Source organism: Genypterus blacodes, unplaced genomic scaffold (assembly GCF_046128005.1).
Source record: "Genypterus blacodes isolate CSIRO-AG114 ecotype Tasmania unplaced genomic scaffold, CSIRO-AGI_Gbla_v1 ptg000105l_1, whole genome shotgun sequence".
Classification (NCBI taxonomy): Eukaryota; Metazoa; Chordata; class Actinopteri; order Ophidiiformes; family Ophidiidae; genus Genypterus; species Genypterus blacodes.
In genome coordinates, this window is record NW_027466909.1 from 1158026 (window position 1) to 1185888 (window position 27863).

The following is a 27863-nucleotide window of genomic DNA, read 5'->3' on the forward strand; positions in this document are numbered from 1 at the left end:
TGTGTCGATTTGTTATGGCTGCAATCAACATTATAGCCTAATTTAGAGCCGCTGGAAAGTCATTGATCATCCTCTGGATTCATGAATAATGACTTTAATGAACATAAAGTCACATCGTTTCGTGCTTTTGCTTTGATTTTGTTTTGTTAATAAAAGGACTCTGGGTTTGTTGGAAAATGTAAAACTTAAAAAAAAGGTATACACTTATATCAAAAACGAATATTTTAGAATTTCAACAAATGATCCTCTTTACTTTATAAAGCGTATTTGACCCAGAAAATAGAAAGTATTTCTACATCTCTGGTGTTAATTAGAGCTTCACTAAATGCGGAATAAGCTGCATGTTTTTCCTGTTGGATCATTGTTACGTTCATTCACTACATTTCAATAAGCTTAATTGTCTATTCATGTCATTTATTCCTTATGGAACATGATGACCTCACTGTGTGTCTGTGCTTGTGCCCGCGGGCTCGCTGCTTTAAAACACAAACAAACTGTTATAACTGTGAAAGTGAAATAAATTAATGTCTAAAATTCCCAATGAAAACTGTAAATGTGGTAAACACGCCGTGATTCCTGAATGAAGCTGAGATCAGCCGCTTTATTATGAAAATGCAGCAGAATATCCGTGAGAACGCGAAGGTTTAGTGTGAAGCGTTTAGACTCGAATCCCGTCACGTCCAGACGATTCGTGTTTGTTTGTGCTGTGTGTATGTGTGTGTGTGTGTGTGTGTGTGTGTGTGTGTGTGTGTGTAAATCAGATGGATCCTCTCCGTTATTGATCTGCTCCAGCTGTTAATCAGAGTCTTATGAAGTGCGTCATAGAGCCTCGCAGAGCGCGCGGAGTCTTTAGCCAATTGAGTTTCAGGCCTAAAATTGGTTCTTAATCGCGCGCGCTGTCTATTTGGCACTTTGATTGATGTCCTCGCGCAGCTCAGTTGGGGGTGGGGGGGCACAAACAGCCCCGCTCTCCATCTGCGCACGCACACACGCGCTCAGCTCCCACGCGCAGTAGATAACGACCGGAGCGCGAGCCAGAGCGGCGCAGACTGGAAGGTCCGGGGCGCGGGAAGCTGTGAGCCTCGCGCGGAGCGGGGCGCTCGCGGGGGCCATGGATCACCTCGGGATACTGGGCGCTCATCTGCAGCAACAGCACGCGCACGTAGAACCCATCAGCTTCGGCATCGACCAGATCCTCAACTCGGTGGAGCAGAGCTGCATGCTTGGAGCCCGAATGCACGAGCCGGACTACGGGCACCCGGCCTACAACAACGGCACGAACGGCGGCATGAGCGGCGGCGGAGGCGGCTTCTCCTGCGGGAACAACGGATATAACGGCACCGGCAGCTCGTGCGGGGTCGCCTCCCTCGGCGGGAGTTATCACATGAACATGAACATGGGCATGAACGGGAGTAACGTGAACGCAGCCGGGGTCATCCGCGTGCCCGCACACCGGCCACTGAGCGGGGGGAACTGCTCCATGCCTCAGATGAGCGGGAACATCAACAACCTGAGCTCGCTCACCTTCCCCTGGATGGAGAGCAACCGGCGATACACCAAGGACCGCTTCACAGGTAACACACACACACACACACACACACACACACACACACATGATCCATAATCAATACAAGACATTAGGTCTGCAGAATGAAATGGGACGTTCAAGCTGAATACCACAGAATAAATACAATTGATTATGTTAAAAAACACATACAGAAGAAGTCTATTAACAGTTAAAACAAATTGAATTGAGGTTGTTTTTATTTGTAATATACCAGTCATATTTTAGAAAATTAAAAATCAAATTAAAACCAGATATATTAGTATAGTTTGAAAGTTTTATAAAATTATGTATAATAACAAAACGATAAATGTAAAGTAAACAAAATTATACCAAATTAAAAAATAGAATATGAAGTGTTATGAATGAAATTTTTAGTTTTAAAAGCAAAACAAACTAACGGCGGTTTCTTTAAATTATACACAATAGACGATATATATTTATAAATCAATGAAATAAAACAATATAAACATGGCAAAGCTGAAAAAAAATTTGATTATTCATCAAAACAACAGAAAAATGAAAAAAAAAAAACGTGCTATTTATTAGATCCATTTGATTCATTCTGATTGATTATTAGAAAAGGCTCTTGACATTGAAGTAACCAACAAACTGCTACATCTAATTCAAATATCTCATCTGTATCATTATTGTTATTATGATGACATCTTCTGTGGTTGTGTGTGTTTCCGTGTCTCTGTCACGTGACGCTGAGCTGTGATCTTTGTTCTATAAGCTGCTTCACTTTGTTTCAGTTTAAACATGTAAACACGCAGATCTGCATTACAGCGCCCGCCAAACCAGAACAGTGACGTCATAGCAATGATTGAATACAGACAGGGAATAAAGGACTTTATGCAAAACTCCCAGAAGTTATAATAAAGGCTGATGGATTTCATAATGTATACAATATTTCATCTTTACATTACAGTGAAGCCTTGTGTAATAATAATAATGATAATAATCATAATCATAATCAGTTGTTACATTGGCGTCCAGGCTTTGCTGCTGCTTGCTCATTTTGTGCCCCTTTGCCTCGCTTGTCTTTATTTGTCTTGTCTTGTCCTTTCCTGTCTCAATCTGTCCCATCCGGCTTTGTCTATTCCCTCCTGCCCTCTCCAATCCCATCCTGTCCTACTCTTCCCTGTCTTGCTCTGTCCTATTTCCTTCTGTCCTCCTGTGTCTCATCCCTTCCCTGTCCCGTTCTGTCCATTTCTGTCCCACTCATCGCATTCTATCGCATTCTGCTCTGTCCTGTCTCATTCTGTCCTGTTCTGTCTTGTCCCCTCCTGGTCTGTCCTACTTTCCCTGCTCTTTCCCATTCTGTCCCGTCCTCTTCTCCAATCCTGTCCCTTCTGGTCCATCCTCTCTCATCTCCCCCTGCCATGTCTCACTCCGTCCTGTCCCGCTCTGTCTCACCCTGTCCCATCCAGTGTCTCTCTCACCCCTCACTGTAACTCGGCGCGTAGGTCACCCCTACCAGAACCGGACGCCGCCCAAGAAGAAGAAGCCTCGGACGTCGTTCACACGGCTGCAGATCTGCGAGCTGGAGAAACGTTTCCACCGGCAGAAGTACCTGGCGTCCGCCGAGCGCGCCGCTCTGGCCAAGGCCCTGAAGATGACCGACGCTCAGGTCAAGACCTGGTTCCAGAACAGACGCACCAAGTGGAGGTGAAGCCACAGCAGGCCTGTTTGCCTTTCTGATGTGTCTGAGTGCTGGGGAAGGGTCGATTGATACGTTTTGAGCCGAATGTAGAAAGATCTCTGAGGCCGTAGTTTTTCACAGAGGGATTGACCCCAACCCTCTACTCATCATCTGACCTAAGGTTACAAACTCTATGATTAGATTTAACTTCATGAAGGAATGTGATCATCTTTCATACACAATATACCACACAGCTACACTGGACTGGAGGATCTGCAATCTGTCTGTCTGCCTGTCGGTCTGGGCTTAGGGTCAGGACCTCTGCTATTGATTTTGTATAAGGGTTAAATACTCACACATATGGGACACATCTGTAATCACCACACATCTGCTTTAATCCAGTCTGTTTGTGTTCTCATATTTATAATGTAGATGAAAGCACAGAGACTTTATGGGCCCAGAACTCAGAATCACACCATGGAGGAGTCAAGTCTGTTTATTTAGAACAAATAAGAAATACATCAAAGAACAGATGCATCTTTATATTCAGCAAATTCAAAGTAGAATAAAGATTTAACAGGTCAAGAATATTTGAAATGAAAAAATTAAATAAACATTTGTTTTAGTTCTTACAGTTCAGTATTGGGAGATTGAGCATCAACATGAGTTCAGGTTTGAGTTCATTTTTATGCTACGTGTTTTATACGTAATTAAATTCGAAAAATAAATAATTAAACTCCTAACTCTTAGTGATCAAATAATTCTAATAATAATTTACTTTTCAAAATGTTGAAAAAAACTAAACTAAACGAATTGTATTTTATTGAGCTGATTTCTTTCCCAAAGTGACTAAATATTATATTTCTCTTATAAAAATAAAAAATTATCCCAGTTTTATTTATCACTGATTGTGTCTTTATGGAGGCAACAACTGCAAGACCAATCTGAGGTGTGTGTGTGTGTGTGTGTGTGTGTGTGTTTGTATAAAGATTTAATAGTTGTATTGGACATTATTGGAGTTAATTTCGTTGCATTTAAGATTAAATTGTAATTTACCAACCGAAACGTCGAAAAAAAATTTCACGTGACAAACAAATCTGTGATTTAGTGATGATCTGGATTGTTACCAAACAAACGAATCACCTGGATTATAATGAGCATAAAGTCAAGAGTATCATTCTAAATATGCTTTAAAATGATAAACTCTCTCTTTGGCACCGCCGGGAAAGAAAGCAGCATTACTGTCTCTTCCCCCCGGGTTTAGAACCCGAACCCCTCGGTCCGGGTCGGCCCAGATCACGGTAGCCTGTGTGTTGTTGCAGGCGGCAGACAGCGGAGGAGCGAGAGGCGGAGCGGCAGCAGGCGAACCGGATCCTGATGCAGCTGCAGCAGGAGGCCTTCCAGAAGACCATCAACCAGCCGGTGACCCCGGACCCGCTGTGCCTGCAGAACAGCTCGCTGTACGCCCTGCAGAACCTGCAGCCCTGGACGGAGAACACGGGCAAGATCAGCAGCGTGTCGGCCTGCGAGTAGGAGCCAAACCCCGGCGTGACTCCGCCCGGGCAGCGCTCGCTGCCGATAGGGGCGACACGCGCTCCGGCCCGCCGCGGCCCCGCACAGCCTCTGGTCCTGCGCCCAAACCAACACCTACTCACATGCGGGCCCGCGGGTTGATCTGATCCGGATCCCTGCGGTGATCCCGGGCCGGAATCTCCTGCTCGGCTCAGAGACACATCGCTCTTATTCCCTCTGGGATTTTGGGAATGTTTCTGCAGGAAAACTGGTCCATAAAGACACGAAGGAGCTTTAGACAAAGACTCCGTGGAGCAGAGTGAGTGACAGTGTATCATAAATGTTTCCTCCTCCGAGTCTGTCAGTATTTAATGGACTTTATAATGCAGAAGAAGAGAGCACTTGTTCTTGTTCTTGTTCTTGTTCCAGCACCTTTGTATCTTATAATCACACATGATGAAGAAACAACAAGCAGCTCGTCTGTTCACTATTTTTCCATTTTGTAATTTGGATTTGAACTCATTAAGGCTTAAAAGCATCTCATTAAAACATGAAATAAGAACTTTGTGTTGACATTTATGAGGCATAAAGCTTCTTTGATTTCATTCTTACTTCTGTACAAACCCTTTGATAAACTGCTTTGTGTGTTTGTGTGTGTGTGTGTGTGTGTGTGTGTGTGACCGCCCCTCTCTCTCAACACAATGCTGCGTTAATAATGATTTTAATGCCATCAAACAAAAAAAACAAAACAAATCATCAATTTTTTTGGAGGTCGTTTGGTATTTTTCTCCGTTTTGAAAAATAGGTAAAAATCATAGTTTTCATTTTCACATCAATCAACATGACAAAGTTTGATTTGTCCAGATTCATTAGAATTATGAATAGAAACGGCTGTGTTTTTGTTTGCAAATTAACTCTTCATGTTTTGTCAATTTAAACAATCTATGCCTATAAACAAACATCTTTCTGTGTTTATGATGCATATAAATATTTACTCACACGTGTTAGATTGGATTGTTTTATGAGAACTTTAAGGTTTGCGTAGAACAATGCTAAACCAGCTATGTGGCTGTGTGTGCGTGTGTGTGTGTGTGTGTGTGTGTGTGTGTGTGTGTGTTTGTGTGTGTGTGTGTGTGTGTGTGTGTGTGTGTGTGTGTTTGTGTGTGTGTGTGTGTGTGTGAGACGTGACATTCTCCAGGTCTGCTTTTCCAAAAGGTTGAAGAGGAATGTAAAGGAGAATTTCATCATCCACTCAGAAATATCAGCACTGAGTCGCTCAGTGCAAAACTCCTGAAATTCCTCTGGTCTGCACACTCACACACTCGCACACACACGCACACTTTAGCCTCCGGGGAGGAAAAAGTGCTGATAAAGGTAAGACCTGCAGAGAAAACACACCAATATGCAGCATTACTCTGCACAGCTCAGACACTCAACACTCCTCTGTTCAAACCACATCAGCTCTTTGGAAGATTCACACAAACTCATGAAGTTTTAGTGCCAACACCAAGCTAAAGTATAGTTTCTTCTTTCTCCATACATTTCCACATATGCACAAATGTTTCGTGACCAAGTTCTTCTAAATTGTACTTAACAATTTCACTGATTCCTATGAACACACATGTCCACCAGGGGGCAGTGCGTCACATTCATGTATGTGCTGATAAATATAAACGTACAAAAATAATGACAGAAATTGAGAAACAGGTCTCTGTAATTGTTCACAGTAAGAGCGTTTTAAATGAGAAAGGACCACACCTCCGCCAATGCCGAGTTGTCTTCTAGTTACGGGGGAGGGGCTCCATTCTTCAGCCATCGTTCGGTTATGTGCCGTGGATTTATGCTCACTCTAATTTTATGAAGGAAGTCTTGATTCACACAAAAATATACATTGAGGCTCAAAATACCTGAGCTGAACTATTTGCGTTTAAAAAATATTTTTATCCGTCAGCTTAGCCTGAACTTTATCTATATGGACTTCTGTGAAGGCTTTTATTTCTTTGTATGTTTGACATAATACTGAACAGAATCACAGGAAGCACAGTTTGAGAACCACTGTTGTAAATTACAGTTGCATGTTTTCTCGTTTCAGCCAGAATTCAAATCAATCCTCATCTAAATCTTTAAATTCTGGTGATGTTTTCACACATCATTTCATATATGGAGTTCCAGTAAATCCACACCTACAGCTTGCCTCACATTCAGCGTTTAGTTTGTTATGGCAAAGCTAAATTGGACTGCAGTGTCTTTCTCTCTGCTCACCTCCATTCATCTCTTATTCATTTCATGGGAGCAGAGCTAAACACCAGATTATTGGTCTGTAATTTGCAATAAATCAAAATGTCTTGTGCATAATGCAGGACATAATTCCCAGTTAATTTGGAATTCTGTGTCTGGGCGTCGTAATAGCAGAGGTAATTTGTGGTGTGAGGCTTTTTGGATGCTCCAGCAGCAGAAGGGTGTGTGTGTGTGTGTGTGTGTGTGTGTGTGCGTGTATGTGTGTGTGTGTGTGTGTGTGTGTGTGTGTGTGTGTGTGTACGTATAGGGAGAGGATGAGCAAAATAACACACTTATGGCTTAATCAGTGTGCAGAATTACTGGTAGAATGAACAGAGGATGATGATGAAGAGGATGGTGATGAAGTCATTTACATTGATACATGTACTGGGGTGTAATATATAATAAATGATCATCAACAGTGTTTACAGAGAGCAAACATAAATCATAAATACATTTTTTTTTTAAAACAATGTACAGTAAAGATTGATGTTTCCTTAAATGATGTCTCTATTGATCACAGATTCTGTCTTATCTGTCATGAAGGTAGTATCATCATTGGTATTGTTATTACCGTTATATTTTACTTCACGGGTTACATGTTTCACTTGTGATTCTTGGAGTTTTGTCTCCCCCTTTTGGCCTTAAATAGACATTGCTTTCAATTGTAGAAATTAAATCGAACAACACATTAACTCAAAGCAGCACGCATTGTTAAAACGCGTCTTTAATTTCAAGTGTTTATTGTACTGATTTATAATACTATTTCTGTCTTTTGTCCGTTGTATTCTAAATGAATGAAAACACAATATAGTTTAAATAAAGTTTTCTGTAAAAATACACTCGCCCTTTGTCGCGCTGTGATGACGTATAAATGCGCCCCTTACGCGACATATTACAACAACAAACTTGTGTAACTGTCCGTGTAGAGGCAAATTCGCCTTGTTCTGTTTTTAAATCTCGTATTAAGTTAAGATGTCTGCGCTGCGGCTCTGCTCCTCAGCACGGAACCGTTTATTATCCAAGAGTTTACTAGAATCTACGTTTACAGGTCAGTATTCATGCTTAAAGATGTGACTGTTCATCGTTGATATTCTGATTAAACAACGTTTTAAAGTACGTGTGTAAACTAAAGGCTCATGTCCGCGGATGTCCTGTGCTTATATTGCATGTTCTACTGCAGGGTCAGGACGCTCCAGAGCCGCCAGCGGAGCCGTGAAGGACCGAGAGCCGCTCAAGAAGCCCACGACCCCGCTAGGCCGCCACGACGCCCCCGAGGAAAAGAGCGGCGACGTGCTGGAAAGTGAGCAGCGTGTAGGGACAAAGTGTCTTAGAGAAAGGCCCAAGTCCAGACTGGGAGGTCACAAATTAAGGTCCAAAACAAATTCTGTCTTAACTCCACTCAGTGAAGTCCAGAGTGATGAGTCACGACTTGAGACTAACTTGGGACTTGGTGACCCCTGGGGTTCCCACGGTAACAAGCCGGTTTAAACCAGCACAGTGAGATTAATGTGAGAGAAATAAGAGCAAATCTAGACTGTCGTGCATCGTTCTAACTGAATGTCTTCCTGTTTTCATCCCAGAATTCCCGGATAATGTGAATCCTGCGACGAAGGAGCAGGGGGGCCCCAGGGGTCCGGAGCCCACCCGCTATGGAGACTGGGAGAGGAAGGGCCGCTGTGTGGACTTCTAGATCATCATGGACATTGTGTGACCGAGTGTTGCTAGTGTTTAGCTGAAGGTGAGACGGTCACCCACACACTTCAACGCTGCTATTTGAACTCCTTCTGTGTAGAGAAGTGAGAATATTCAGATCAATAAAAGGAAAAAGATGATGATATAAGTATGTTGATGGACTAATGTTGTTCTTCGGTGTTGAATACAAATGTAACTGATGGAAAAGTGCTCGTCTCTATCGATGATCCTCACAGTTAACACTTTTTCATGACTTGTTTTGTATTTTAATGAAGGCATTTGTGGGACATCATTTTCCTGAGATATGTGTAGGGAAGAAACTGGTCTTGAAGACTCATTTTCATTTTGTTCATACTGTTTCTCCAACTATTTGTTACACAGAAATGTAATGTGGTTTCATCAGAATGACACTTTAAGGTGTAACCTAAGGTTTATATTGATCATGTGCTGCTCCTGTTTCAGACGAATAAAATATTCAACAAATAATTCCACTACCGTTGTAAAGAAAATCTCATTGCTCTGGTTTCATTATACTTGGATTTATAATTGATTCATTTTACTGGAAAACATAAAGAAAGGCATACAAGCTTCTTAACAATTAAGAATTTTAGATATGTGTACTTCCCATGCTGTCCGGTAGAGGGAGTAAAGAGGCTCTTTCAATGCTGCTTTTCACATCAATGTTGCCTTCAAGCTGCAGTGAGGAATGCTGTAAATCGGAACTTCTATAGGAACGTCTCGGTACTTGACCACTCGTTTCGAGAGTGGAGATATTGATCCAACTTTGAAAAATAAATTAACTTATTAGTGTTAACCTCACTGTTTGATGTTTGATTTGTTGGATATTTTGATTGATTTACCACCTGCTTAGTATTAAACTAACGCAAAAGACATCAAGTCTGTGTGGGCGTGTGGTACTTGAACGCAGCATGTTTAAGGAAGGAGGCGGCAGCAGCAACAATGCCGCCTAAGAAGAAAACGAGCAACAAATGGATAATTTGAGCTTTAACTGCCTGATGGACGCGGTAAGTTTGTGTTATTCGTTGTGTTTTGAGGTTGTGGCGAGTCTGCTTGGTTATTACTCGTGAGAAAATCATAAACGAGACGCGTAAAAACGCAAACGTAGCCAGTTGACATCATGGAGCCGCTAGCTTCAAACTTTGTTTTTTATTGTCTAATATCGTGAAAAATGGTCGTACACTGGAATGTAATATATTTTATTTTACGCTACATTTACGTGCTTGACCTCAAAGTTCCCGTTATAGACATCGTGTGTACCGAATTTTCCCCTCCAAACGCGGTTGAAGTCTCATCCAGTTTGCTTTAGCTACAAACACACACAGCTGCGACTCATTACGACATTTAGTTCAGATTTATAAATTATTGGTGAATTGTTTCAATGTAAAACACTTTGACTTAATATTCAGTAGCGGGCGGTAACAATGTTTAAATGTAAGATTGTATATAAATTGGAGGGTTAAATTACTTCCGAATGTACCAGAATGAAGATGAATGTAACGTATTAATTATCATTTAGTGCTCCTCTTTACTTCTACATGTTGTCCAATTGTGTTTCAGTCATGAATGTTTGTGGGTTTTTCTAGTGATGTTCTGTTACAACTGTCAAACTACCAGTAGGTTATTAAGATTCATAAAACATATTAAAAGCGTTTCTTTGGGTCTGTACTTCTGTGAAACCCGGAATACAGATGAAATGTTTAAAAGGGAAGCGTGTATGTTAAAGGGAAGTTGTGAGTAGAAACCACCATCACATTGTTATTGTGTTATAATGTGACAACTGATTTCTCCTGTCTTTCTTGTGTTTCTACGTTTGGTCGATGTCTCATTAGTACAAGTACACCTGGGAGGATATTTTCCCAGTATTAAATATTATGACTGACCAACCCTGACCCTGTCATGCCTCCGTAAGTGAGTCTCTGGTCCCTTTAGTCTCTTGGTTCATAGATTTGTCTTCTGTTCATCATACGTCTCTCTTTATGTTTGCATGCTCGTGTTTCATTCACTCCTATGAATCTTTGTATAATTTGTAGCTCTCTCAGATGAGCCGTAGTCTCTCGTGGTCTCACGGGCGCTCAGGCGAGTGTAGGACAATGGCTCCTTGCTCTGTGTGGGTCACTTGTACTTGTTGCCATGGTTCCCTACGCACAGTACCCACAGTGACTTCTGTGCCCTGCGTTTGTCATTTGTGTTTGTCCAAATGAACAAAGACTCAAAACACAAAATCAATTCCTTAATCAGCCTTGGTGACTGAAGATGCTTGGATGAATCAAACTGTCATTCTAGCACAACACAGCGGGTTTATGATGCTCTGTAATCACAGACAGACAACAGGATGTCATTTAAGATGCATTTGTTTAGTAGGAAATTACGTTTACCCTCCTGTCATCAGATTGTGTTCCAGGTGAACAGAGGAGCCAGGCAGGTCTTTGTTCAGTTGTAGCTCTTCATTGTCACATCCCTCTCGAGTCTCAGCAGCACCCTCTCCGTGGCATCACCATGGAAACCAGACACACCATTATGATGAGGGATACTGTTGAGAGTGCATCCTTTGACCCTGAACATAGTGAAGATATGAAACCAGCGCTGGAGGCACATGGTGTCTCTTTTACGTGTGCCTGTTTCAAATCAGCTGCTAAACACTGCACCGGTTGAAGGGAATCGTAGCCTCTCAGCCACCGGCAGCACACTGAGCAGCGTGAAGGGCGAAGTGGGCCAGGGACTTTGCTGTGAATGTGGAGGAAGATTCAGTTACATCAAATCCTCCTAATTTCTCATGCTGACATATTTCAGCCTGATTTTAGTGGCCTTTCCTCTGACATTGTGATCGTCCTCACGTTGTCCAGATCATTGGGAGTTTAACTTCTGAACTCCATTGGCGATTGTAACTCCGTATTTCTTATGGATCTGATGATGTCATCGTGTCTCTGGCTGTCTAAGTGTTATCAGACCCGGTGGACAAACAGTAGCGGTCTTCCTCTTTGGTCAGATGAGCACAGGCGAGTCTGAGCATGCAGTCTTAATGAGCTCAGTCAGGTGAAAGCGTATCATTACACTCACCTGGACCTGTGCTGTGCCGACTGGCTCCCAAAGACACAAGTGGAGCATTTCCCCTCACTAAGCAACTGTCACCATGTGTGCAACGTGTGTTGTTGTGCACATATGTGTTTATTGGAAACGAGCGTTAACAAGGATCAAATGATCAGTTGTAGTTTTTTTTTACACCATGTGAAAGAAGAGCAACGTTGACAAACGTAAAACCAAAGGGTTTTGAGGGAGATTCGGAAAACTATAATTTTTCTTGTATGTATTTTTTTAAAGCCCAATTCAACCATTCAGACTGATCCTGACTGTCCTGTCATAACACTAGATTACCACTAGACCACTGGTAGCAGAGACTAAGACCAATGACGGACCAAGGACTAATTCAAACCAAATTAAGTCGGTTTTCTCTTGTGTCATTTCAGTTCCTGCCACAGAACAGAGGCCTCTACGCATCACCTCCACAACACCATGTTTGGGACTGACAGAACCTTGGGCGAGAATCTACAACCGTAGGCTGGCCGCTCCTTCAGGGTGCACGAATGAAACTGAACCCAAAGAGTAAAACAGCCCCGTAAGGGAACGTTCAACGTTCTCCTTCTCCAATGGAAACCAAGGGATGCAGCCAGCGATGGAGGACACAGATCCCAGAGTTTACACACGCTAGAAGATGTCAGAGTATAAAAGACACAGAAAGAGACGAGAGAGAGAAGGAAGGGGGAGGTGCGCTGAAGAGTGTTTCCATGGCGCCCACCTCTCGGTATTTGACCGACAGGCAATATGTAATGAGAAAGCCTCTGTTCTCAGTGGACGAACAGACATCCATCTTAAAGAGTGGACATCCACAGAAACACTGGCAGAAGGTGAGGATCAAATTATTCACTGCTGTCGAAGTTAAAGACGTTGTTTGACTGCCAGGAAGCATCCATTTGTTTCATTTTGATTTCTTCCCTCCTCATAGGAGTCGTTGACCAGTAGCAGGACTGAGGACTACCAGTCTGCAAAGTCGGGTGTCTTGTCCAGACCAAGAGACGAGTTGACGGTAGAGAGATTCAGCCTCTCCCATGGTGACGTCTCCCCCCCCTCGCCCTCTAGAGACGACCCCCTCTCCCCTCTGGGTGTGTCGGACCTCAGGAGCAGGTTATCCCACGAAGAATCCGGTGTTGGGTCAACCTACCTAGGCAGCAGATTAGCTGGGCAGAGCCTCTCCAGCTCCACCCTAGAGGTCCAGAGCATCAACCCGCCTCTCAGGCCCCGACTGTCCTCCACCGTCCTGCATCCCACATACACCCCCCGCTCAGGTCAGTCCAGGCGCAGCCAGAATGAGTTTCGAGTGAGTGGAAGGGATGGAAGAGACGAAGGGGAGGTCGACCTAACTGTATACTCATCTGGAGGTTATGTTAGGGGACGCACTTCCTCTTCCCCCCACAAAATGTCTCCCTATCAGGCTAATTACTGGTCCTGCGCCATCCCCAAGGGTTTGCCTCCGTCTCCAGACAGGGACTCTCCAGGCTGGGACCATAACCGAGAATACCAGGCCCTGCTGGACTACACCTATCCTCTAAGGCCAGGAAAGGTGGCCAGTGAGTGGAAGAGCCCCGACCCCCACAGAGACCCTCCCTCACGTAGAGACCTTCGCCTGCAGGACTCGGGGATTGATCTCGACCAGCTTTGTAGCTCCACCAGCCTTTCAGCTATAGACGTCTCCCCAAGAAGAGAAGAAGGCTATCATAGTTTAGTTCATAGATCAGGTGATCGTGGCCACGGGCTTTCCAAATCCTCAGAGGACCTTCCTTACTGCAGCCCTCTATCCCCATCAGACCCCATTGGCTTGTCTATGGACAGTCTGAACTGCAGTAAGGACAGAAGTGAGTTAAAGCCGTCCACTCACACCAAAGAGTCTGAGCGTGGTCGTCGTCATCAGCGAAGTGCACCACACGCCTTCTCCGCCTCTTTCATCCGCTCCACCAGCCTCCTTCCACGCTGGCAGTGTGCAGGCGGGCCGGTGGACGAGGAGTACCGGCCTCTCCCGGACCAGCTGGAGGAGCTGCAGGTCCTTTCCAGACAGGTTAGGATACAGCCTTAAACTTCCCTACTTCTCAGAGCCACGCTGAAGTCTGTTAACATCCTGTCCCTCATGTGTGCAGGTCAGGGAGGTGACGGCTCAGCTGGGCCGGCCGGTCACAGCCAGCTGGGAGTCTCTGGAGCCGCCGGGCACCACCTCCGTCCTCTCCTCCGTCACCTTGCCGGAGAAACAGGACCAAGGTGAGGAGCAGGAGGAGGAGGAGGAAGAGGGTGAAAACAAAGAGCAAGAAGTGGACAGTCAAGACGCAGACCAAAGTATGTAATGATGTACTTAAGGTCTGGATGTGTTCTTCATAACCGTCCCTGTAATCAACTCTGTGATCCAGTGAACCTCATACGAGTCTTTGCAGAACAGATGAGTTTAGTTCCTGAAGCTCCGTCCTCCTGTCCCTCAGCAGGTCATCACAGGGACTCGAGCGACGCAGGCTGGAGGAGTCCGGCGGTCTGGATAGAGTCTGTGGACGCGGGACTGAACCTCTCCAGCATCAGGGAGGTGGAGGCTTTGGCTGAGCAGCTGAGCGGCCTCACGCTGCCTGAGAGCCACAGGAGGAGTCTGGAGGAGATGGAGGAAACCCAATCCCTTGTGCGACACATCCAGGTACAACTGTTTAAAGGGACATTTAAATCCTTTCACATTTCCTGTGATCCAACAATGGCTAAAGCAGTGATGGATGTTGTGTTTCTGTCAGATCTTCTGTTCCCACCTGGGGCAGCTCATCCAGTGGCTGTACGCCGTGTCAGAGAAGATGGACCTGCTGGCTCCGCCCACAGTGGACCTTGAGAGTGTCAAGTCTTCACTGGCAGAATATCAGGTGAGTGTTAACTACTGCCACTGTCCTCAATGTACATAATAACACTATATATTCTATATCTAATACATCCATTCTATTCTTTTGTCTCCATTGTTCATCAGAGGTTTCAGAGAGAAGTGAGCGACCATCAGCCTCTGACCTCCTCCGTCCTGCAGAGCGGTCAGCGTCTCCTCAGCTGCATGGACATCATGTCTCCAGGTGAGCCTCAAGGTGTCTCCAGGCAGGCAGCAGCTCAGAGTCTCACTGAACATCACAAGCTTTGATCTCACCTGTGCCGTGATGCCTAGCTAGATAGAACATTTAAATAGTGCAGTATCGTCTTCACTGCAGTACTCCAGAGTAAAAGCAGCACAAAGGGTCAGTCAGCCATTCTGGAGACGTCTGTTGTTGTTGTACAGTGATTCAAACGGATCCTTTCGCAAACATGAGTCATGAGTCGTGTTTTACTGTGAGAAATCAGTAGGCATTCATAAAAACGCCTACTTTGGCTCAATGTCTCATGTACATATAGTGTAGGGTGAATATGATCATAGGGGCTATGAGAGTCATCCAAACGTCTCCTGTCATATACTGGAGAACACAAGGTTCTGCAGAGAACCTCTTATTGGAGATTTGCACACATCCCGTCCTCTGCTCCTCTGAGGCAGTATGGGGGGTGTTTAGTGCCATGCTCATGTGTCTCATAGTAGACGTTGCAGATGTACAGTACTGTTGCGTGCAAGAACACAACACCGAGATCCATCAGCACGGATCGTCTTTGCTCGTTTATGATGCAATTTTTTTACGTGGAAGAGACAAATTTCCATCAGATCATGGATGAGGGAGACGACAGAGAGCTGGAGGTGAGTCGACTCTGCACAGATACCTGAAGTGGATTTTAGACCAAACAAAGTATCTGTGCTCCAGTAGTAACGCTGTGTTTGCATTTATCTCTGCAGCTCACTGTGATATCCACACTGCTGCTCTCAGGCCTGTAAATGAAGCCTGTTTAAACTCCTAATGAGAGGCAGGCAGGCAGGCAGGCAGGCAGGCAGGCAGGCAGTGACTGGATGAGACGGCAGGATTAGACACAGTCCAGCTTGGCTCGATCGCTCACAAGGTTGACGACAGAGATTTGTCTTTGAAGCATTTCCAAACCAACCATGAGTTCCTTTGTATTCTCTCTCTGTCTCTGTCTGTCTCTCTCTCTCTCTCTCTCTCTCTCTATCTCTCTCTCTCTGCCTTGAAGTCTTAAGAGACACCCTGCTTCTGATCGAGAGGCAGTCCAGAGCTCTGGAGACCCACACAGAACAATTCTTCTCCTCCATCTTGTTGGCCATGGACAGCCTGACCCATCCCAGCCCCACCAGTCGACTCAGTCCAGTCTAGGAGAGCAGAGTGGAGGAGCCTTATTACACATATTTATTTTTCTTTTCCATCTGTCTCATTTATGCACCAGAAAATTCACATTTCACACTCTCTGTGCACGTCATCAGTCGGCTGTAGAGTCGTGCAGTGTTTGTCAGTAGGAAGGAGCAAACCTGGGGAGACGGTTTAGATCTTTCGGCTGTTTCTGATGAAGCAGCAGCGCCCCCCAGTGGCCCACTCTTTATTCTTACCATTATTTTCGAACAACAAAGACCTGCAGCCGCACTATTGTCTTCAAAGAGAAAAGAAAAATGGGCTGTGACATTAGTATGTAATTAATTTTGAGGCATATTCTTTGGTGTTTTCTCTCCAATACCTATTATCTTAACCATTTTACAAGTGTTACTTAGGTTAAGCCTTAATCCTGGAGGTGGTGCTAGAGGGCGTGGTCAGGGGTCATGGGGTCACCAAAAGCAAATTCATCTTGATGAAAGTGAAATCATATCATGTTATTGGACCTGGAAGGGTTTTAAAAAAATTATCTTATATTACATTTGCTTTTAATAAGCATCAATTTTATCCTTTCTAATATTATCTGTGTTATTGTGATGCATTCCTGCTATTGTTACTAAAGCTTTGTAATTATCAAAGCTTCAGTCTCACGGCGCTTTTGAACGTTTTGATCATTTGTGTAGTATTATAATAGGATATCATAAAGGTATTATGATGGTAAAAACTATGAGCCATTACACTAAACAAGCTCTGCTTTGCTGGCAGGTCAGTGAAGGTTTCACACAACGCCGCTCCATGTTACAATGAATGACATTTTATAACCCGACTCCACTATAAGCCGACTTGTTTACAGGGATCAGTGAGGTTTGGTTTGATCTTCTACAGTCACAGGATGAATGGCAGGCAGCTTGTTTGTTTCTTCTCACAAAGTGCACTTCAATGTAACACACAGTTTAAAAACACATTTGAATCTTGTGTCCCATGTGTTAATATGTACGTTAAACACGCCTTAACATGGGCAAAGCACAATGTTTTCAGAATCATGAAATAAACCCCGTTGTATAAAATAATGTTTTGCTATTTATTATTCTGTCTCTCTCTTTTGTTCTGCACTCTTTCCCCTCTTCTTTTATTATTCCTCCCATTATTTCCCATCATACATTTACACATTCGTCCCTCTTCAGTTTCACAGCCTATTAAGCAGCAGTTTCAAGCTTTCGATGTAGATGAGTAACTGTTGTAATCATCACAGCCTCTTTGGTTAGTTGTTTTGATATGTTGCTGTTTTATGATGCACATTAGAGAACTTCTGGCTTCCTGTAGTCACCTCTTCACTGTTTCCCTGCAGTGAGTCAGGCTCAGTTATGAAGAGTAGCACGCTGGAACTTGATGGGATTTCCTGTGATTGTGCTGACTCGTGCTGAGTGGAAACTAGGCCACACATCTAGCAGTTAAGGATTGAGTTTAACCAGCTAATGCCCGGCTGCTATGTACACAAACGCTCATCTGTGAGCGTGACCTCACCTTGTACAATAGAGCCTTGTTCTAACACGCTTATCCATACAGCAAACAAGCGCTCCCAGAGTTGCTTTAAAACTGAATCCAGTCGCCTTTATTATGAAAACAAAAGAACATTGTAAATTTAAATGCAATTCTGTACTGAGATTACACAGCAGTTTGCAAACAGACCCCAGGTTATTGGCAGATTTGCCGAACCAATGCAGAATAAATAATTCAAACGTTTCTTTGTGTCTCGCCAAGAATTTCAGACAGATGTTTCCGTTTCTTACAGTCTGGTAGTACAATATTTATTCAGTTTAAGTGTTACATGTTGAGCAACAAACTTACAATTGTCGTCAGCCACAAATTGAATGCAGAGATAGAATCACAACTATCCCAATGTGTTGAGCACTACAGAACTGGCGAATTAGATTTTACATATGGATATATACATAAAGGTTTATGTACATATACTGCTGCACTACACTTTCAACAGGAACTTTAAAGCAGCAGAGGTGTGAAACAGCAATGACAACGTCATCTGTGGATCTACAACAAACAGGTGTGGCGTTGTAGATCTGCAGTGGTAACGAGAGCACGTCACCACGGCCGTCGTCACGACTACTGCTGCTTAAAGTCCCTCGAGCTGGACAAAGATGAGACGCCGCTGTGCAGAGATCGGTGAGAAAACTACAAAAAAAAAAGAATTCAAAAGTAGGGACAGATCAACATGCTGATAGAAAACAGCTAAATAATAATTGGTGGATAAGAGAAAAAACAAATAAAAGTACATACAAACAGAAAAGTTTATGCATGTGACTCAGACCCTCCCCCCCTGCTGAAGGAATGCAGAGAAACAGACACATTCACACGACACACAGTTTTCATAAATCTGCATTCACAGGGCCAAAGGAAAGTCTCTGAGCGGTGGAAGGTGACGGTACGACGATCATCTAGCTGCAGATTTGACTCGTTATGAACCAGGACAGTAGGAGAGGAAGGATGCTTTATTTGTTTTTGTTTTTATTTTGGTAGTGCGGCTACGATATGTACAGTACAAACAAAGGCTATTTAGATTTTGCGTTCTTGTTGCTTGCACTCTCAAGACACCTGTTGTCGTCCGTCCGTCCTGTCCGGTCTGGTGGTGGTGGTGTTGGCTTTGCTGGGACACAGTGGAGCATAAGAGGAGGATGGTGGTGGTCAGGCCGACCTGCCTGGGGGGGGGGGTGGTGGGGGGTGTTGGGGCAGGAGGGAGTAAAAGTGGGAGTTTCTCTCTCAGCAGCATCCTCCCGATGAAGGCTTGACGGTGGTGCCGGGGGTCAGCTTCACGTTGGGCTTATCCCCTCCCCCGGCCGTGGCCCCCGGGCCCATCCTCTTCTTGATCTCCGCAGCCATGGTCATGAAGGCCTGCTCCACATTGGTGGCGTTCTTAGCACTGGTTTCCAAGAAGGGGATGGCCAGGGAGTCTGCAAACTCCTGCACAGGAGAGAGAAGAGATGAAGTTTATGTAAATGTGTATTGTATCAGGATGTGTATAAAGTGGATCTAAGGCCTTTTAGTAGATATGAGCGCTTACATGCTGTTCATGTTCTGACCTCACTGCTACATTATAAATGAACAGAGGATAGTAGATGTTTGTACCTTTGCTGTTGTGTAATCCACCACCTTCTTTGTTGTCAGGTCGCACTTGTTCCCCACCAATAGCTTGTTGACATTTTCACTGGCGTAGCGGTCGATCTCCTGTAGCCACTGTTTGACATTGTTGAAGGACTCCTGAGACAGGAAATGCAAACACAAACCACCGTCAACCAAAGTGTGTGAGGGGTCAAGCAGACCAGCAGCACTGGTTTAGAGGCAGGTTTAGAGCTTCATGTGGGCGGTGGTCACTGACCTGGTCTGTGACGTCGTACACTACGATGATACCGTGAGCTCCTCTGTAGTAGCTGGATGTGATTGTGCGAAACCTCTCCTGACCTGCCGTGTCCCACTGTCAGGAGAAAACATCTGCTTACCAAGCTGACAAACAAAATCTAACACTTTATACTTTCTCACACCTTAGGGATGAGCAGGTAGGGAAGCTCGACCATCAGCCCCTTACACACTTTAAGGGTTAAAAACTTCATCAGACTCAATCAAGTCTGGTCACTAATTGTCGCAGGTGTATTTTGTGACAGTCAGCTGTGACGGCTCCCATATGGATCCATCCTATATCTATTTCATCCTGCTTCGGTTCAAGGAGACCGTGGAGTCAATCCCAGCATGCACCGGGCCACATTTTCATGATTACATTGTCATTAGTATTTGGCTCACGTCCTGACAGACAGCAGGAGTAAACCTTCTGTTGACATGCGACTCAGACAGCGTTAAGTTAGCAACTGAACAGAAATGTGTCACGGAAACACCCAAAGTTCAGAGAGATTGCAAAATATTGCTAAACAAGTTGCGCTGCTCGCTCAGGGGAGGATTTGTGGCGAGAGAAGTCGACACTGAGACTTGGTGCCATTTCGCCACGTTAAGGTCCTTTGATTGTGTTGATAGACTTTAAGACAGTGATTGTTAATTCCCTGAGATTCTGCTGCTCCATGTTGACATCACTTCACCTACGTTTGGCGTAACTCAGCTATGAAAGCAGCAGGCAGAGGCTGAATGAGTCTGGAGGTTACTTACGATCTGAAGCTTAATGGTCTTCCCATCAAGTTCTATGGTTCGTATTTTGAAGTCCACTCCAATTGTGCTAATGTAACTTTCTGTGTATGTGTCATCCTGTGGAGAGGAAGAGAGGCAGCGTTAAGACATCCTGTTCACTTCCTGCTTCACTACACAGCAAACAGCAACATCAATATTAGCAAAGTGTTGGCAGAACAAACGTGTTTCATGATGTGTGCACTCAAGTTTCCCTCTTTAATAATCAGAGAAAGACGGATTTGTGGCAACTTACTGCAAATCGGAGAAGAAGACAAGACTTTCCAACACCAGAGTCGCCAATCAGGAGCAGCTTGAATAAATAGTCACTGTGAAGGGAGAGGAAAGAGCTCTAGTTAGAAATAGTTACTAAGTATGTAAGCAAAGTTACAATTTAACCATTTGACATGGAAACAATCGTCCACAGCGTCTCTCAGCAGCGTTTCAGAGCAGAGGGATTCTAAAACCTTCTAGTTATTAGATGGATGTCAGTTTGGTTGAGATCAGAAGCCCTGGTCAGTATTGAGTGTCATCGCACCGTTTGGCTCGTCTGCATTTCAAGTAAAGGAGCCGCTGAGGACAAAGAGCCCTGCTGAGCTCAGCCGTATTTCCAGAGGCAGATCATGTGATCGTCCAAACCGAGCTCAAAGAATGCAGAGGGGAAGTGGAGCAGGGAGGAAGCAGAGCGGCCTTGGCGTGGCTCTAGACTTCAGTCCCATTCAGGATATCCAGCACCGGCCTTTACTCTGTACTAGAGACCTTGGAGAGCTAACGTAACCTTTCTTTAACTCCACAGTGTGAGATACACCGGTCCAAGTTCAAAGACGGTGGAGAACGTTGACTCCAGTAAATCTAATCTGTCGTGTTGCCTTTTATTGTAGCCGTCATGACAGACGCTCTGTGATTATGTCCTTAACCTCTAAACACACCGTGGAGGCAGAGGACAGCTTGCGTACAAAGGGCAGGGCACCTTACAGCACACGGGTGGATCCTACATCCTGTTCCACTTCAGAGGCCTCAATAATGCATCATTAGCTGATAGAGCGCCGACCCCCCCAAACACAAACACGGCAATACCAACGCACGGCAAACACGCTTCACCAGAGGCTGTACACACATTCTGCGTGTGTTTAACAAATTCTCAACGTTCTCTGGATTTCAGGGACCGGTGCAGACTGAGCTCTGCTGTGTGACGCTCAGGCAGCGGGGAACTGTGAAGCTTCTGTAAGGTTTGAGCATTTTAGAGACGTTTGCTTTTCACTTACTCGACCAAAGACGTAACAAAGAGAGAAGTGAAATAGGCCACAATAAAAGCTGAGGACGTTATAATAGGATAGAGATCCGTGAGGACAAAGAGGTGTCAAGGTCGAAGGTCACGGGAAAACACCTTGAGGACACATATGACAGGATACATCTGAACACACGTTTACAAACTTCATCCAAACTAAATCCATGTTGTTCCTTGCCGTCACAGAGCTTTGTGACCTCAGCTACAGACGGAGCGGTGATCAGGTGGATTTGGGTGAAATTACAGCTGAACGGACAACAGAAGTGGCTTGTGTTGATGGTTTCGTGCGGCTGGTTACCGTTGGAAACCATTGTGAAGCCGACATCAGGTTGACACAGCTGCTGTTCTGCGAGTGCATAAACTACAAACGCAGGAGGAAGAGTGTAGTTTCCCTACAGACAGAGTTTGGGTGGAGTATCACTGTGAGCCGGCCTGCTGTTCTGTCTCCAGCTCCTCCACTCCCCATTGTATAAATTCCAGTCATGCCCTCTTCATTAAGCCCTTGGTTGTGGACAATGGTCGTCCCTGTGCCACACGCTGCTCAACACCACTCTGGATATCAGCAGGTTAGAAGAAAACAAGGCTTTAAACTGTTTGAGGCCATTTCCCCTCCAGCACTTTGTGGTTTAAACCAAACCTCTTTAGGTTCATCTACTGTAGGTCAGACCAGACATCCAGAAACATCCCAAATATGCCACTAAGAGACAAACTGCAATTCAGCATTCATAATGCAGCCCACAGCTACTTGTCGTCACAGCAACTTAAGACAGAGACGCTTGACTGCACTCAGGACTAAACCTGCATGTAGGTCAAAGGTGCTTTGGGTTAATTTTACTATACATTCCAAAAACAAAGAGTAGGAACCTCTGGACCTTGTTTGGGTTTACCAAGGAGGTGAATCATTAGTACAAACTGGACACTGAGGCACCAGTGTGTGTGTGTGTGTGTGTGTAGTAAACATGGTTTCTCTGGACTACTTCACTTGTCAAACTGGTGGAATCTGAAAAACACATTCGTCACCCATGTGATCGTTGATGAATGGAAGTGAACAGTGACGATTATGTGTGGTTGAAACTCAGCGATTGCTCAACAGTGCCATGGTGAAATAAGGGCTTGTCCTGTGGCATGTGACCCAACACATGACAGAGACGTGCAGCAGGAGCTTCTGCACAGCTGGAACATATGACTGCACACGGAATCAGGAGTGGCTTTTTCTGCTCAGATAACTCATAACCTACATGTAAACTATAGGCTACATCTGCTGTTAGTTTGACAATAGGAGTCATTGTCATTAACGGCACAAGGAGTCAAACCTTCAGTTGAGGATGTGTAGCATTTTTAGAGTTCAATCAGGTGCTTTTACTAACAAAACAACTGACACAGATGAGTCTCTCGGATCATTTCGTCTTATTCTCTAACAAATCCACTGTTATGTTCATTTACCCAGGTGATCTTATTAACCGGGATCAATAGTGACTAAGCTATAGGAGGCTTGTTTACTTCGTTCCGTATTTTCCTTTCCCTTGTTCTACTGTATTAGCTCCAGCTGTTATTGGACTGAGCCACACAGTCTAAACATTTAGCCGTTAGCAACAGGTCTCCGTTTAGAAACGCGATATATCGTCTAACCAAAACAACCCCAAAGGGAAACATTGGGTATCAGGTCGTGTCCATGACTAATTTATGACTTCATTAAGCTAACTGCCGAAATAAAACCGCTTCGGCAAAGGTTGACAGGTTCTTGAAAACTGACGCCACTGCTAACAAACAATATTAGATCACTCGGTGTTACCTTGAATTTGCGTTTTATTAACGAACTGGTGTGACGGGTTTACAGGCCACCAGGACGCGGACACTGGCCGACAGCTAATTAGCGGTGTTAATAAGGACAAAACCTTAACCGACGCTTGTTAGAAGATGGATTGATTGGATTGATTAAGATATTCGACGGGGCGGACATCTCCGATTTGACTGGACAGTGTTAAAGATGTCTGAGGCGGGTACAGGTGCACACTAAGGAGGCGAATGTCAGCTGATGTTAGCCGCTAACTCAGCTGCTAATGCTAACTTGATGCCCAAAGCTAACGTCGCTAGCACAGGAAAAAATATGGCTTTTCAGGTACAACACTTACTATTCTGGATTCATCGTTGACCCGTTGTGTCGTGTGTCCCCTCTTGTGAAATGTCACCTTTTCCCTGGCTGCAGATACACACAGTTAGCTTCCACTGCTGTCCAGACGACGGCCAGCTACTTGTTTCTCAGTAAAAACCCAAAATGGCTGCAACTCCAACCAGGAAACAGCTAACATTAGCTAGCTGGCTAGCAAAATCAGGAAAAACGTAAGGAATACGTCACTGTAATCTGCGGGAATATTGACAAAGCACCGAGTTAACTCGTTTTTAACCTAGACGGAGTGAACAGGGAGTCTATGGAGCCGTGAGGTATCCTTCTTTCTCTCGGTGTGCGTGTCGTTACCGCAATAGTGAACTGTCAGCCAGAGGGATTACGTCATTTAGTGAAACGTGGCACAGAGGAGTCAACCGGTGATATGAGTCAAGCTAAACGTAACACTGCGATTCTGGTTGATTCTTTCGAAATAAAACGCATCCGCCTCCGGTTTCTCTCGTGTACATTGCAACAGAAGTGGCGTTTTACAGTGACAGGATAACAGCTCCGTTTCCGCTTTTATCGTACTTAGTGTGACTGGTTTGACACAGTCGTGAGTATTTTCCAGTTTAGCAGCCCAGCGCCTCTGTACACTTTGCACCCATTCATACTCTCATACGGGTTCACCGCCTGAGCAACAACCAGTTTTTCAAAGATGGGAACATTGCCACAGTGGAAGTCATACTGTGTGTTATCTCTGCCATGAGTCATTGATCTGTTGTTATTCGGTTGCGTCATCGCAAGTGTTAATAAAAAAGTGTGACGCTACGCGACAAGAATGCAGTACGTTGGCATCTCCAATGTAAAAACTACGTCATGTTGAGTAGTTTGATCAGCTGTATGTAAACCTTAGGATGAGTTAGAATGTCTGGCCTGCATTCCCAACAAGTCAGTACATTTTCAGGGTCAAGGTTTTGTAGACTGGACTTAATAATGTTATAACCTTGCTCATGCAAAGCCGTCCTCTCTAAAACCTACTGTGGAACTTCGTCCTTCTTCCTCCTCTGCATAGATGCGTCACTTATTGGGAAAGCCTGGCCAAACAGAAAACACGATGTTACAGTTAAAAAACGGTCTCTTACAACATTGTGTCACAGACTCCAAATGATGTCATCAAACTAACACCGTTACACCAGTGATGTCAAACTTATGTTGTCATCCAAACTTACAAAGTTACGCTTAGTTTCCCTACAAAATCTGTCCAGCATTCTTACCATTTATTGTTTTATTACATCACATTCTGATTCTGATATGAAAGTCAGAGAGACGCCATGAAATAAAGGCCACCACTGAAATGGCTCACATCAGCATTGCCTCGTTTTCCATAAATATCCGCAACTCTAATAGATTCTGTTACTTGTTTAATAAACCTGAGCTTGTCAAAGTCATCCAACGGTCCAGGTCTGGATGGTTTCATTGCTGATCACTATAAACATGTCTAGAATATTCCAAAATACAAAACATTTTGTGTATGAAAATACATAACGCAGGACACAGATTGTAATTTTTCTTTTCTTGCTGATTGGCTTTTAAAACCACACTAGAAAAGAAGCCAAATTGTGATTGGGTGTGGCTCTTTGAACCACAATTATAATATTGCATGTAATGGCAAAAAGATACCACTAGAGGTCGGGAGAAAACATGATTTGTGAAACGCATGCCTCTCTACTCTCTGAAATCTCTGAAAGCATTCCTGCCCTAAAACCTAAGATTTGTACAACTCTTGCCTCTGACCATGTTAAGTTATCACGTTGTAGCTGAGGGAAAAGTCTGGATGTGAAGTATTTCAAAGCCAAAAATGTCTTATTTGTTTGTTTTTTCAACCCAGCATACTGGCAGGAAAGACCCACACATTAACAGTGTGCACCTCATCTGGAACAGTACCACAAAGAAACACAACAACACAGTATTTTGCTGAGACTTAATGAGGGTAAATTATCAGTATTGACTTTCCCGCTCACACACGTATCCTTTGCACTGTTTGCGTACATGACCTCCATGTTAAAAGCCCTGTGGGTGAGCGTGCATGGTGGGATATGCATAGAAAACAGAGAAAGACTGCAAATATGCCAAGCCATTTTCCCTTTTCACTACGCTGGCACCTTTCATTATTTTCAGTATTTTGTTTTGTATATTCCAGGCAGCACTTACAGGCTTTCTAAATCCCCCTGACTGGCTGAGGGAACTAAAGCATGTTTGGAAAAGTTACAATAATTTAAACTCAGCAACAAAGCCCCGCACTTCAAATGGAGTTTCAGCTGTTGCATAGCAACAAGTGCTGAAGAACGGCGCCTCCTCTGAGCTCCGTTTAACGCTTTGATCGAGGGGTGAAAGAGAAGGAAAAGGCTGTGCACACTCACTCTCAGACAGATTTTGGATTAAGAACTATTTTATAGCTGTAACAGTGAGGCAGCTCGACACCACCAGGCAATACCAGCATCCGGAATCTCTCAGAGCAAGCAGTGTGTTTAAAGATGCTGTGTGTATGTGTGATTATACTCTTAATCACGTCTGTCTGTCTTATCATGCCGGCCATGTCATTCTCGCAGACGTAGATCTCATCTGCGTGCAGTTCTGGCTCGTTGTCGTCGATGTCTTGGACTAAAATGTCAACATTGACAAATGACTCCAAACCTGTGAAGAATGAAAGACAAAAGCTTAATCAGCTGTGATACGAGCTGTCAGGCAAGACGCCTACAGGGGAGAAGAACAATCATTAAATTATTTAGGTAGGAGACAGTTTGGCGTTCCGCTGAGAGGAATTGTTCAGTTGGAACTCATGTAGAGAGAAGGTGACGGCGCTCATCCCCTGTGTATCACCATGAGTGATCATCACCTGACTACATTGCCAATTATCACTTGTTTTCTAAAAGACATGAAGGATGTTGGATGAACTACCTGTAGACATGCTTTAGCTTTGGTATCCTAATATATAAGATCATTTCCGGTTTGCTGTTTCTTGTGCAGAGACCGAGGAGCTATCTTTGCTGCATGTACGTACATTATGTTTGTGAGTATGTTCCGTTAAGATCTGTTTGAACAGTTTGTCATGATGTTTCACAAATTATGAAACATAAATTGCTTTCTAAACGGTAACCAACCAATCCTATGCATAATGACAAGCTGCTGAGCTGAAGCTATGAATAACCTAGTTCCAATTTTTGATGAGAGAGAGAGGCCTTAACAATATTGGGAAGGTGTCATTCCTGCTTTAAACCACAGGGAGGAGACAAAGCACAGCCTTTGATAGAGAGGAGGCGAAAGCTAAACCAAGCTGCCAGCTCCCTCTCTCTCTCTCTCTCTCTCTCTCTCTCTCTCTCTCTCTCTCTCTCTTTCTCTCTCTCTCTCTCTCTCTCTCCCACTCTCTCACCTCAACAATGACAGAATTATTTGATAGTTTTCTTCTGTTTACATTAAAAATAAGATTTAACCTGGACTATGTTCTGCTAACCAATCAGTCACTGTTGAATTGTGACTTTATGCTGTAAAACCTTTGTGTGCTCTTTAGATCAAGCTTTACAGATCTAAACAAAAGCACGACTCTGGAACTTTCATAAGAAACCACTTTGATGTTTCATAACTTCTGTCATAACCTCGCTTCACAGCTCCCATCTTCTACAAAGTCAAATTTAAAGAAGAGTTATTTTACATCTACATCAAATAGTCTTTGGAAACCATGGGCGCACGGCTCGGCACAATACCAGCTCGTCTGTTTGGGTTCTGTGCTGAGATGAAACAAACAGCAGGAGAAGGAGGAGTCCATTCTACAATGTCTAAAGTAATTTACTGCTCACAGACAGCAGGCTGCTCCAAGCGGCAGCCATAGTGGAAATCCGTTTGTGTTGTCATGTTGTATCTATTTTAAAGTAGCACAGCAGCAATCTGGTAATGTTCCTGTGTCGCAGCACGCACATGATCGCAATCATCTCTCACGGCTCTGGAGTTGCCAGACTGTCCCTCGTCTGCAAAAGTGTACCGACGTCCCCCCACACACATTGTGTAGCTCTTTCTCCAGTCGCGGTTGTTTAGAACTCCGCCTTTGTTTGTCAGTTTGTCTGTAGGATGTTTAATGCAGTTCTGACTTTGTGATGGTTGACTGCAGTGCTTTTCAAACCCAGAATGAGGAGCAGGCCTGTTTCCACTGGGCATCCATGTGGGAGGGGTCGACGGTGTATTTGGCTAATTCAACTCTATCCAGTGTCACACATGTAGGGAAT

At 44.2% G+C, this 27863-nt stretch overlaps 4 protein-coding genes across 6 annotated transcripts; 3 read left to right on the forward strand and 1 right to left on the reverse strand.

Moving 5' to 3' along the window:
• The first annotated feature begins 1111 nt into the window (after positions 1 to 1111).
• tlx1 (T cell leukemia homeobox 1) lies at positions 1112 to 4742 on the forward strand. The gene is made up of 3 exons (XM_076160419.1): positions 1112 to 1574; positions 3034 to 3235; positions 4532 to 4742. The coding sequence occupies exons 1-3, from the start codon at positions 1112 to 1114 to the stop codon at positions 4740 to 4742; spliced, it is 876 nt and encodes a 291-aa protein (XP_076016534.1).
• A 3144-nt stretch (positions 4743 to 7886) lies between these two features.
• On the forward strand, positions 7887 to 9179 carry sdhaf4 (succinate dehydrogenase complex assembly factor 4). Its single transcript, XM_076160410.1, has 3 exons — positions 7887 to 8049; positions 8182 to 8301; positions 8582 to 9179. Exons 1-3 carry the CDS (start codon positions 7974 to 7976, stop codon positions 8689 to 8691), a joined length of 306 nt encoding a protein of 101 aa, XP_076016525.1. The 5' UTR covers positions 7887 to 7973; the 3' UTR covers positions 8692 to 9179.
• An 88-nt stretch (positions 9180 to 9267) lies between these two features.
• Positions 9268 to 17066, forward strand: cep68 (centrosomal protein 68). 3 transcript variants are annotated; one of them, XM_076160409.1, is made up of 8 exons: positions 9268 to 9718; positions 12179 to 12616; positions 12715 to 13821; positions 13901 to 14093; positions 14234 to 14436; positions 14528 to 14650; positions 14752 to 14848; positions 15589 to 15864. In XM_076160409.1, the coding sequence occupies exons 2-8, from the start codon at positions 12359 to 12361 to the stop codon at positions 15648 to 15650; spliced, it is 2043 nt and encodes a 680-aa protein (XP_076016524.1). In that variant the 5' UTR covers positions 9268 to 9718; positions 12179 to 12358; the 3' UTR covers positions 15651 to 15864. The 3 variants fall into 3 exon arrangements, with proteins under 3 accessions (XP_076016524.1, XP_076016523.1, XP_076016522.1); XM_076160408.1 differs by lacking the exon at positions 15589 to 15864 and adding an exon at positions 15879 to 17066 and having other exon boundaries at positions 9568 to 9718; positions 14237 to 14436; XM_076160407.1 differs by lacking the exon at positions 15589 to 15864 and adding an exon at positions 15879 to 17066 and having other exon boundaries at positions 9570 to 9718.
• Positions 17067 to 17594: 528 nt separating this feature from the next.
• On the reverse strand, positions 17595 to 24005 carry LOC143008510 (ras-related protein ORAB-1-like). The gene is made up of 6 exons (XM_076160298.1): positions 23612 to 24005; positions 20448 to 20520; positions 20177 to 20272; positions 19401 to 19496; positions 19151 to 19282; positions 17595 to 18985 (listed from the first exon to the last, which is right to left on the reverse strand). Exons 1-6 carry the CDS (start codon positions 23623 to 23625, stop codon positions 18785 to 18787), a joined length of 612 nt encoding a protein of 203 aa, XP_076016413.1. The 5' UTR covers positions 23626 to 24005; the 3' UTR covers positions 17595 to 18784.
• Positions 24006 to 27863: the final 3858 nt, after the last annotated feature.

Excerpts from the sequence above, each read along its gene's own strand:
- tlx1 (XM_076160419.1), top strand. The coding sequence starts at position 1,112 with ATGGATCACCTCGGGATACTGGGCGCTCATCTGCAGCAACAGCACGCG. Across the intron at positions 1,575-3,033 it reads CACCAAGGACCGCTTCACAG|GTCACCCCTACCAGAACCGG; the intron begins GTAACACACACA and ends CTCGGCGCGTAG. Across the intron at positions 3,236-4,531 it reads AACAGACGCACCAAGTGGAG|GCGGCAGACAGCGGAGGAGC; the intron begins GTGAAGCCACAG and ends GTGTTGTTGCAG.
- sdhaf4 (XM_076160410.1), top strand. The coding sequence starts at position 7,974 with ATGTCTGCGCTGCGGCTCTGCTCCTCAGCACGGAACCGTTTATTATCC. Across the intron at positions 8,050-8,181 it reads ACTAGAATCTACGTTTACAG|GGTCAGGACGCTCCAGAGCC; the intron begins GTCAGTATTCAT and ends GTTCTACTGCAG. Across the intron at positions 8,302-8,581 it reads GAGCGGCGACGTGCTGGAAA|AATTCCCGGATAATGTGAAT; the intron begins GTGAGCAGCGTG and ends TTTTCATCCCAG.
- cep68 (XM_076160407.1), top strand. The coding sequence starts at position 12,359 with ATGGAAACCAAGGGATGCAGCCAGCGATGGAGGACACAGATCCCAGAG. Across the intron at positions 14,437-14,527 it reads CCCTTGTGCGACACATCCAG|ATCTTCTGTTCCCACCTGGG; the intron begins GTACAACTGTTT and ends TGTTTCTGTCAG. Across the intron at positions 14,651-14,751 it reads CTTCACTGGCAGAATATCAG|AGGTTTCAGAGAGAAGTGAG; the intron begins GTGAGTGTTAAC and ends ATTGTTCATCAG.
- LOC143008510 (XM_076160298.1), bottom strand. Across the intron at positions 20,273-20,447 it reads GTCTTCTTCTCCGATTTGCA|GATGACACATACACAGAAAG; the intron begins GTAAGTTGCCAC and ends TCCTCTCCACAG. Across the intron at positions 19,497-20,176 it reads AGACCATTAAGCTTCAGATC|TGGGACACGGCAGGTCAGGA; the intron begins GTAAGTAACCTC and ends TTCTCCTGACAG.